This window comes from Anarhichas minor, unplaced genomic scaffold (assembly GCF_050575085.1).
Source record: "Anarhichas minor isolate MPS153535 unplaced genomic scaffold, ASM5057508v1 ptg000016l, whole genome shotgun sequence".
In the NCBI taxonomy this organism is placed as follows: Eukaryota; Metazoa; Chordata; class Actinopteri; order Perciformes; family Anarhichadidae; genus Anarhichas; species Anarhichas minor.
In genome coordinates this window covers 1,759,106-1,769,889 of record NW_027466462.1, presented here as the reverse complement: position 1 = coordinate 1,769,889, position 10,784 = coordinate 1,759,106, and the positions used below count along the sequence as shown (strand labels likewise).

Here is a 10,784-nt window from a genome sequence, read left to right as displayed (position 1 = left end):
ACAAGGTGTTAGTCTATAAACATATCGGGGATAATTATTATTTTAGTAAGACCAGTGCTGTGCAGAAACCATAGTTTACCTCCTGCTGTTTCCCAGCTCCACCACTCAGCGGCGCTGTTGCCTCGTGTTTGAAACGTTGAAATCTCCTCCGTCGCTGTCCGTGGTGCTGATTTGAGTGACGCCGCTGCAAACAAGAGACTTGGAAAGAAACGCTTTGCTTTTAAAATCTAAGCTTGCATAGAAAGGCATGAAGAACAACAGACGAAGTAGTGCAAGAAACGGTCACGCTGTGTTTCTTGTTATTTGCAGTGCATTGTGGGACTTCTCCAGGAGGCTGTGTGGCAGTTTACAGATGGTTGTGTGTGTGATTTTTTGTTTACTGTTGTGCCTCATTGTGGGTCTGAATGATGAATAAAGGCAAGACTTCACTGCACAGTCTCTGCTGGAGTCTGAGCTGAAGGAGTTTCTGGTGAACCTGCATGATGTCATCTGATTGCACCAGAATCCGACCCGGTGGCTCCGATGACGAGCATTAAGAATAACTCTATAGAAACAGACCATCGTTTGTTGTTTTTATAGTAAGTTCAGAAAGACAGTTTGGAGACTTCAGCAAGAAAAGGTTTATAGCAAAAAAATAATAAAAATATCTGTTTTTAATGTACAAATAAGACAGTTGTCCACACATTAGAATAATATTTTAATAAATAAATAGCAGCATCACACAGAAAAAAAAAAATACATTGTGTGGATGACGGCATAATCATTGTATAAACTCAAAATGACAAACATTCACAATTAAAATGGTATAAAAAAAACAAAAAAACAAACAGCCACTGCATAACAGAAGAGGGTTCAACACATAGAAAGAGAGCTAACCCACGAGCGCCGGATCAGACAAGAGCGAGACAAACCGGACAGACCGGCCTGCAGACGAGCAGAGAAGGGGTTCCGACACCTTCCGGGGGCGTTCAAGAGTTCAAACGTTTGACGAAGAAGAAGTCGGGTTTGCCAAACTCTTGAACAACCTGCAGCTCAGGCTAGTCTCAGAGCCGTGTAGTGACAGAGTGGAGTGTTTGTTGATTTAAAGTTTTAGTTTAACTTTGGAAAGAGCCCGGCTAGCTCCTCCCCCTGTATCCAGTGTTGATGCTAAGCTAGGCTAACTGTCGGCTGGCTCCAGATTCATTCAACTATCACACAAATAAGGTAATCGGCAGCTCAGCCTCTTTTTAACTACGTGCCAAAACTATGAAATGTTCTACCCAAGGCTTTAAGAAATGCATTTTTAAAACTACAATAAAATGTATTTATTCAGCGCTGCCTTTAACTAACTGCCCCTCTTCCTTTGTTTCAATCTTCTACACGTTCCTTTGTTTTATTGCTTGGTTTTTATCGTGCAGTATTTGCATGTTTCATTCTGTTTTTATTCACTATCTCGTTCCTTCACTTTGTTACTCCCCCCCCCTCCCCCCTGTATGAAAGGTGCTACATAAATAAAGTTTATTATTGTTATCATTATTTCCCTTTAAGCTTGTGCATGAAACATCTCCCTCATAGAGTTAGAACATTTTCAAATACACTATAATCATTTCATGAAGCAGCTCTTGCACAAAAGAACGTCTGCAGACGTCCTGAAGAAGGGAATAAAAGCCCAAATCAGAGCTCCTCAAACGTATTAATACGAAACTCTGTCAATAGACGGCTCTGACTATTTCTATACACACCAGGCCCGGATCGAATTACCGGCTGAAATCCCTCCAGATACTTTCTCAGAGTGATTTCTTTCACCTTTTCTGGGACCGCGAGCCGGACAGGATTGACATCTGCAGCGACGACCCCGATTCAATGTTACTGAATCAATCTCAGAGAGCAATTTGAGCCGGGCCTGGGACACACACGGGTACACGGGGAACACAGTTATCACATTGAGACGTACTGAGTCGGCTGGCCTCACACCTGGATGGATCAAACTCCACCCACTCTTCTCTATTCTGTTCTTCCTTCTCTTGTTTGTGTTGGTATTGTTGGTATTTTGAAGGAGATGAAAATGCTCGCGGGAATCGCAAGCTGTTCGTAATGTGCGTTTTGTTGTCGATTGCTTCTTTCTTCCCTTCCTGCGCTTTATTCAGTATTAAAGACAGAACAAAAATAAATAAAATGAAACTTGAGCGAGGCAGAGAGGACCTTTTTGACCTTTTGACCTTGATCACTTCAAACATGCACGGTATTTGCAGGCCAGACGTTAGCTCATGTAGACCTCGTGGAGAGGAACGTGGTGCGACTGACCACCTGTGTTCGTCTGCAGCACACAAATGGTGGAGAAATGGCACAGAGACGCACAGAACAGAATGACGGTTCATTCTAATTGTATGCAGAGGTGACTGCAAAAAACCTCCGGCTCTGGATTCAATCGGTCCACTGCAGGCTTTGATCTTTGCTCTTTGACCATGGAGAGGGGGATTATGGGTAAAAAACAAAAAAAAGGGGGGGAGGGGGGTTTACATTCAGGTTTTTGTAATTTTGGCTGTCCTATGGCTGACGGGAGTTTTACCAAAAGGAAATATTGATCACTGGGGAAAGTGACATCTACTTTGATAAGGTGAACGGTGTTAATCAATATCTTTTTGCATTTAAAGGGGCACTCCGCATATTAAGTATTACACTTTCATACGATTAAGGGACGAACATGAGACAGATTAAACAAAGATTGGTCAGAATTGAAGCAGCTGAGGCTGAGATATCCTGACTTTGAGTCTCAATCTCTGAAACACTACAATTCCCATAATGCACCTCAACCGTCCGCCTCCTAAATGCTCACATCTATCAAACTTCAGATCTCCAGCTTGTTCTTGGGTTCTTGTTGGCACCCTTAGAAGGTGGAAAGATTTGTCTGGAACCATTGCGCCATAAAAGGGTTCTCTGTAGAACCTCTCACATGGGGTTCTGGGTAGAACCTTTCCAAGTGGTTCCAGGTAGAACTCTTTGTGTTGAGTTCTCGGTAGAATCCTGCCGAAAGCTTTTCTGGTGGAACCTTTACAAAAGGTTTTACCAGGAACTCCTATGAGGACAAGCTGAAGAACCCAATATGGTTCTAGTTAGTACCTTTATTTGTGAGAGTGAAGAACATCAACAGGGCTATTTTTCTGCAGAACTTTGGAGAGCTCCTCCGGAGACACAGAAGACGTTGGATAAATAAACGGAGTGCCCCTTTAAGTGATCTCTTAAAACGCTGCTTTTCTCAACGGACTTCCTTTACAACACAACCATTCAGCTCTATTGAACTAAGCCTACGATCACCGGACGCATACGAGTTACAGCTTTATATCTCCTATATTATCTCTTGTTGCTAAGAAATCTAAATTTGCCACCTTTTTAAAAAACCCACACAATATATTGAGTAAACTTCCACGGCGGTACACTGCAGATGTTTTCAGCTGATGGAGATGCAGAGTGAAGGAATCACGCGTCGGATGTCGATATACGATGTGGGAGGAGGGAGGTTCGAGGACCAGAGTCAGAGGTCCGTCTCTTATTGACTTTCTGTCTGTTTTATGCAACGGATTAAATCTGAAGCTGTTTGAGTCACACTCGGGTCGGAGATCGGAGAGTTTGGACGATCAAAACTGTAATTCTTGGAGATTTTGGCCATTTTTTTATCCTAAAAACCCTTCATCACAGCAAACATATAACACCAGGGCTCTGACGGAGCTTATTTAAATCTCAAACGGCCCAGATGACGTGAATACTCTGATTACATGATATGTATATTAAGTAGGCGGCGGACTGTTGGCTCGACGTGTAGGACAACGCTCAACGTGTATCGTTAGATATTGGGAAACACGGGGACATACAGACACATTTCTTTAATTCATGTGATTCTGGATAAATAAAGGCGAGTGTGATTTGATCACAGCTGAGGAAGATCTTGGAAAGTGAGTTTCATATATTATTGTTTGACTGAATTGATGACAGTAATGACGGTGAGCCGAGGCTGATGTCATGAAATCTTTATATCTTGTTCTTTTTATAGAATGACATCTGAGGAAGCTTTGTGCACCTTTAAATTAAAACCTTTTTTTCACTTGTTTTTGTTTAGATTGCTCCGTTATATGTTCTTCATTATTGTCAGTAGAAACCTCGAGAAGTTGGGACTTTCGATTCTTTACAAAGGGGTTGTATTGGTCATCAGAAGCAAGAGCCTGACAGCTGGGTTGGACCGGAGGCCTGCGCCATGTTTTCTTTTTAGCTCTTTTTAGCCCCTTGTTCAAAGGGAGGTGACGACCACCAGATGGCACTGTGAGTCCACCGGAGACCGGTGTACATTCCTTCATCGTGGTGCTCGCAGGCAAACTTCAACTGCAGCCTTGAGAAAAGTTTCCACACTTCTGTCAGCTGAACAGTTTGATTATACATGCTGGAAAGGTTCATTCATATATTCTATGACTGTTCTATGACTGCTGCTGTCAAGCTTGACCCGGCACAAAAATAGATTTGGTTTTAGTTTTTGGTTCGGTGCGGAGAGAATCCACGTGAAACCCGGAGCTCGGACTGGATTTGGACTCTTTTGCGAAAAAGGCTCGAAGTCGCAGTTTGACCCGTTGACCTCGACTCTGTGACCTCAGGTCAGTGGGACTCCGTCGAGGGGCCGCTGGACTTCATGCCCGGTTGACAAAGAGAAGAAGCTCTTCACGTCCTGCTTCTGTTTTAGTCTCAGCTGGCACCGTCGCCCCCGTGAAGTACACCACATTTTAACGGATGCTTTCACCCGAAAACCAACATTCCGACGCCGAATAGAAAACAAAACCCGTCTGAAACGTTGGCCTTCATTCCAAATCCTTTTCGCCTCAGAGGTTACCTTCTAATCTGATTTCTCTGCACACTTCAGTTTGGGGATAAGGCTGCTCGACCCAAACGAGTCCTTTCACAATAAAAGTACCCAGCATCCAGAATCCCAGCTCGTCGATTAAAAAAACAATAATGTTGCTCGTCCCGGCGTCTGCAGGCTACAAACAAAAAAAAGGGAACCGTCAAACAACAACAACAAAAGAAAGCCTGCGATCACACGCTGCTGGTGTGTTCTCTGGAGGCGGGGCTGTAGCTGATGAGCGACAGCTCCTGCTCCGCCTCCGTCTCCAGCTCCGTCTCCGAGAGCGCGCCGGCGTTGTGGCAATCGGAGAGGCTCTGCGACACTATTCCGATTTGCGTCTCGTCGTCCGTAACGTCGTCCAGGTCCACTGCCAGCCTCCCGTTGTCCCCCCTCCCGCCGTTGCGAAAGTTGCTGTTGCGGTCCACGCCCGCTTTCCCGTGACCGCCCAGCAGGAGAGGGGTCACGGCGTGCGACGAGCACGACGGCGGCACCAGGAGGGTTTTGCAACTCTGTCCGGCGGCGTTGGCGCCGACTTTGTAGCGGCACCTGATGTAGCTGGAGAAGGCCCTCCTGTAGGTCTTATTGAAGAGGGTGTAGACCAGAGGGTTGACCCCCGAGGAGATGTAGCCCACCCACACGAACACGTTGAGGAGGTCGTTGAGCAGCGACTCGTTGCAGGAGCCCCGGCACAGGACGAAGGTGACGTTGGTGATGAAGAAGGGGCACCACATGATGAGGAAGAGGAAGAAGACGATTCCCAGGACCTGAGGAGAGGAAAGAAGAGAGGGAAAGTGAATTAAAAAGACGCCAATAAAAGAAAACATGGATCTTTCTCCCCTTCATAAAACCTCTTTAAAAGCTTCTTAAACGCTCTCTGATCAGAATTCATGCTTCATACACACATAGATGCTCTTCTTAATATCATTGCTGCCACTGCTGCTGGGATTTGAAGGTGTTGCTGCAGGTATGAGAGCGCTTTGGTCTTCATCCAGCGTGAATTAGAATTTTGGCGAAGCCACCGCCGCCGAGCACTCTGACTCAGGCAACGCTTCAAGCTTCTTCTTTTTAACGTTTGCTCAAAGCGTCTGGCTGGATTTGATAACGCGAGCTCGTCTCACCATTTCAGAGGAGACGTGTGAAACCACCGGAAGGACGAGTCTTACCTTAGTACATTTAGTGATAAACAACGCTGCACACAGAGCTCTAAATACTGCTCCTTCAGTATTAACATTAATAATAACATGGAAGATCACAGAATGAAGAGATTTTTAAAGGTGCTTTAATTCACATTTTTTATGTAAATAGGGGCTCAAAAGACATATATACAGACACACGGTCAACCATCACTGGTGGGTGTGGTCGGACGTGTGCTCTGTTGCATTTGCAACCACACCCACCAGTGATGTCACAGTGTACTGACCGCACCCTGGAGTACACTTCTACATCACTGCAGCGAGGCGAGAAGTTAAACGTTGTTCTTATGTTCTTTTTGTTTGTGTAAACATGGACGGGTTATGAGACAACGGGCCCCTGGACACAGACAATCAGAAGGCCCCTCCACCTCTCCTACACAGGAATCACACACACAGTGTGTGTGAGGAATTTGGTTGTTTGTAGTTGTGATGTGCTTCTTTGTAGTTTCTTTGTCTCTTTGTAGCCATTTTGTGCTCATTTTGTGTCTGTTTGGTCTTTGTGTGTCTATTTGTGTTCTTTTTTTTGAGTCTTTGTAGTCTTTTCATGTCTCTTTGTCGTCCTTTTGTGTCTCTTTGCAATGGTTTTGCGTGCCTTTGTAGTCATTTTATGTCTCTTTGTAGTTGTTTTGTGTCTCTTTGTAGTTGTTTTGTGTCTATTTGTGTTTTCTTTGTATATTTGAGGTCTTTTTGTCACTTTGTAGTCGTTTTATGTTTCTTCGTGGTTCTTTTTGCACCACTTTGTGGTCAGTATGTGTCTCCTTGAGTTACATTTTGCAGGGGAAGGCCAGGGAGGCCCCTGACACTTTGGGCCCTGGGCCTGTGCCCTATTTACACCTGTTCAGTACTCCATAGAAACAAAAGCAACTGTCTAAATAACAGTTTTTATTAGATTATCTCCCTGCTACCACATTACATACCTGCAGGACCCTGAAGAAGAGCACCTTAAATCGCCTGACAAGCACTCAGCTCCACTCTCTGTTCTCACCTTGGAGGCCCGCCGCTCGTTCTTTATGGCCTGCATCATGCCCCGCCGCCCGTGGCACCCCGACGAGTCGCTCCGCCCCTGCCCCGCGGCTGGCGAGCTGAGCTGAGACGCCACCTCCGAGCTGGGGATGATGCTTAGGCTGTCTGGCGAGGAGATGCTGCGCAGTATGCTGGACTCCGCTCCTTTCAGGCAGCTCAAGGTGTTTCGTCTGCTCTGATGAGGCGGCGGCTTCAGCTCTGTGGGAGAGGCGAGAGCGGTCAAGAAGCTACACCACCAAGGAAAGTGTTGAACCAAATTTCCACTGCACAAAGCCTGCTCTTTTCCCCCTACCTTGTGAATCTGAAGGAGCAAGTGTGGTGATCTGAGGAATCTGGAAGGTGCCGGGTGGAATCTGCAATGTATTCGTCATTGCTGGTGTGTGCAAAGGCTGCTGGGACGAACTCTTTGCCTCGCACAGGAAGACAGTGGCCTGCCTCTGGAGCACCTGGCGAGGGAGAGAGAGGGAGAGAGGGAGAGAGAGGGAGAGAAGGAGAATGAAGAAAGAACGTGGGAGAGGATTGTGAAGTAAGGACATATTGTACGATTACCTGTATGGTGAGGCCGTACGTCACCACCATGATGACCAGCGGGATGAAGAAGGCCACGAACGAGCCGATCAGCATGAAGCGCTCCTCGTTGAGGACACAGCTGCCGTTGACGAAGACCTTGTCCTCGTTGTGGAGGCCGATCACGGGGATCGGCATCGACACGCCTGGAGACAGCAAGCGGGTCAAAGGGAAAATATCCTTAAAAACAATAACAATATGTAATATAGTATAAGGGATCTGGGATCTCTGTGTCCACATGCGTGTTCTTTCACACAGACAAGTCTCTCGTTCGCTGCCGTAATTCATTTTAGTCCACGGCACATCATTCTCTCCTGCACAGCTGGGGACCGGGCCGACATCAAAACGCCATTTAGGAGCAGTGGCAGCTCCCTTTAATGAGATCGTTGAAGATCGACCACACAGACGTCGCCCGGGACGAAGAGTCTGTGAGCGGATCTCAGATCTGAGGATGTCTAAATAACATCTGATGTGCAAATCGTTCTAATGAGACTGTTCAGTGGTCTTCTTCCTTCTTTGTTTACTCCTTTCCTTCTTGTTTCCTTCTTCCTTTACTCCTTTCCTTCTTGTTTTCTTCTTCCTTTACTCCGACCTCCTTGTTTCCTTCTTCCCTCTTTTTTTACTTCCCCCTCTTTGAGACCGCCTCTACGTCTCACTGTTTCGTTACACCAGAGAGACGTCGGTGAGGATCTCCCGCTGGATGTTCTGCAGCGCGTAGCCAGCGGTGAGTGAGTGAGTGCTGTTGTATCTGCAGGTGTCAATCATCTCCTTCTGTCAATGCTGCCTTCGAGAAGCAGTCTCTCAATGTAGAACCTCTAAACACCAGATGGAGTAAATGGAGAATACCTCACAGTGGATGATGCACATTTCCAATTATATTTCTACCCCAGCGGGTACCCCTGCTCTCACCAGTTGGAGAGCTTTTGGAGTAGCACAGCTGACGGGTGTTATGCTGATTGTCAGTGTATTTATTCTCACAGTAACCAGTAAGATTCCAGCTACGACACGCTGACTGAAGTCTGAGATGAAGTAAATAGAGGCCGCTTTTACCAAAACGTGTCAACGAGCGCTCACACAACTCTACGTCTCGTTTGTCCAGTCGGATGACCAGAACTTCCCAAACTCGTGCATCGTCTTTGCTAAAAACGTATTATTAGAAACAGCTGGTTCATGACTTCACTCCCAGGTCTGAGCCTCAGTCCACCCACCGCTAGCTAACTAGCCAGCTAACATTAGCATGAAAACATGGCGGAAGCATGGTGAATTTAGCCAGACGCTGAATGACTAAAATTAAACAACTTCCTGTTTGATCTACACACAGCGAAAGCACGTGGTTATTGTCAGATAATCAGTCTTGAACACTGATAGATAAACATAATATTCAGTCCTCAGAAAGGAGAGAACAGGCTTGTGGCTTGTTTAATAATGAAAGCGGATATGACTGGACTTTTGGTTATTTTTCTCTCAACCAACACAAATGACAATTAACTTTTGTCCTCGATTAAAGACACCATTTAGAAAAATATCCACCTTAATGAGTCGTTTTAATAATCTTCCCTTTTCAACAGAGACAAGTTTATTCTGAGTTTTTAAATATTTCCCTCATGTAACTCTTCAGTCAGTGAGTTGACTTGTGTTAAATCTCACATACAGTAGGGATCCTAAGTATAGGATCTCCTCCAGAAGAACTATCTACTGTATCCCAGAGGGTTCTATGTGCTAATGCAATGACTTAACATGTACTGTAGGGCCAGAGGACGGCAGACTAATGATATGCTTAGACAATCTGTGTGTGTGTGTGTGTGTGTGTGTGTGTGTGTGGCCGCAGGTCTTGTCCTCTGTAAAGATTCTTGGCATAACTAAGCTTGTGTTGTAGTACGTGTTAAGACATGGAAGCCCTCCCGGGTCTTAAAGGGCACGAAAAACAACATCAACAGGAGCCGGAGGTCAGACAGGCAGAGGGAGGTCTGAGAGGAAAGTTTTAAAAGTCATCTGATCCCTGAAGAACGCACTACTCTCCCCCCAGGACACACACACACACACACACACACACACACACACACACACACACACACACACACACACACACACGCAGGCTATTAAAGATTGCTCTTACAAGGGAGGGTTGGGAGGGATTTTGGAAACAGGAGGAAATTATAGTGAAGTAACTTTTTCTTCTTCGTGATGTGATCGAGAGTCGAGATTATTATGTAAACTAAGTTTTACAAGGTCAAGAGTGAAGTCTAAAGATCAAGAAAACGTGGACGAAGACGTCCTTAAAAGAGCAGTTTGGAGGATTCAGTAACATCTAGCGTGTCGGAGAACTACGGTGGCCTTCAGGGAACGTAAAAACGCAAAAGGCTGTTATAGAGCCAGTGTTTGGTTTGTCCATTCAGGGCTACTGTAGAAACGCGGTGGCCTGCTCCCTTAAATCTTCTGAATCTTAAACATTGGACCTGTAATATGCTCCAAAAAATAATTCACATGCACGAACGTGCTTCAGTATATCTGTTTTAACATCCACCGTCTATATATATGCAGTGCTTTCCTAGCTCGCGGCTATCGCTAATAGCAGTCATTCATTTCCAGACGACATAATTCATTCATTTGCATATCATTTGTCTTCGCAACCGATCGAGACGATTATGAAAAGTGCTGCCTTCACACCTCCGGGGATGGATCATCAGAGAAGTACGAGATGCAGATCAGCTGCGTCTGTAACGGGGAGCCGGGAGACGCTTTGAGCGTCAACAAAGGGACGACGTTCCCCGTGTTTCAGAGAAGTCAGGAGGTGTGCTGGGTGGACCTGTGGAGAGAACTGCCAGGGGATCCCAAAAAAAAACCTCCCATTCAATTGAATAACAGCCATCAATCTGCAAAGTCTCTGTGTGGGCGTATAGGGGGTTTAAGCCTCCATCATGTCTCATAGAGTACAAATCAAGTGTTTGTCTCTTTAAATCAGTTGATTGGCTGCTTTTATGAGTTACCATATATAAAGAAAATAGTGATCACGTACCACTTTAAGAGAAAAGCTCATCAGTATCCCCCAAAATCAATAAGCTTCTTCCTCTTGACAGCAATCATGCAAACCTGGCCTTTATTGATTCATCCAGCTGATGATGATTGTCACGATAATT

The 10,784-nt window shown here is 45.5% G+C and overlaps 1 protein-coding gene across 1 annotated transcript in view; it reads right to left on the bottom strand.

The window, feature by feature from the left end:
• Nucleotides 1–393: 393 nt before the first annotated feature.
• Nucleotides 394–10,784, bottom strand: part of htr2cl1 (5-hydroxytryptamine (serotonin) receptor 2C, G protein-coupled-like 1) — a 47,139-nt gene continuing 36,748 nt past the window's right edge. Inside the window, exons 5-8 of the mRNA XM_076092373.1 lie at nucleotides 7,630–7,793; nucleotides 7,373–7,526; nucleotides 7,043–7,278; nucleotides 394–5,628 (exon numbers count right to left, since the gene is read on the bottom strand). Of these exons, the coding sequence (XP_075948488.1) occupies nucleotides 5,056–5,628; nucleotides 7,043–7,278; nucleotides 7,373–7,526; nucleotides 7,630–7,793 (1,127 nt within the window). The 3' untranslated portion in view covers nucleotides 394–5,055. The remainder of the gene's footprint in view (nucleotides 5,629–7,042; nucleotides 7,279–7,372; nucleotides 7,527–7,629; nucleotides 7,794–10,784) is intronic.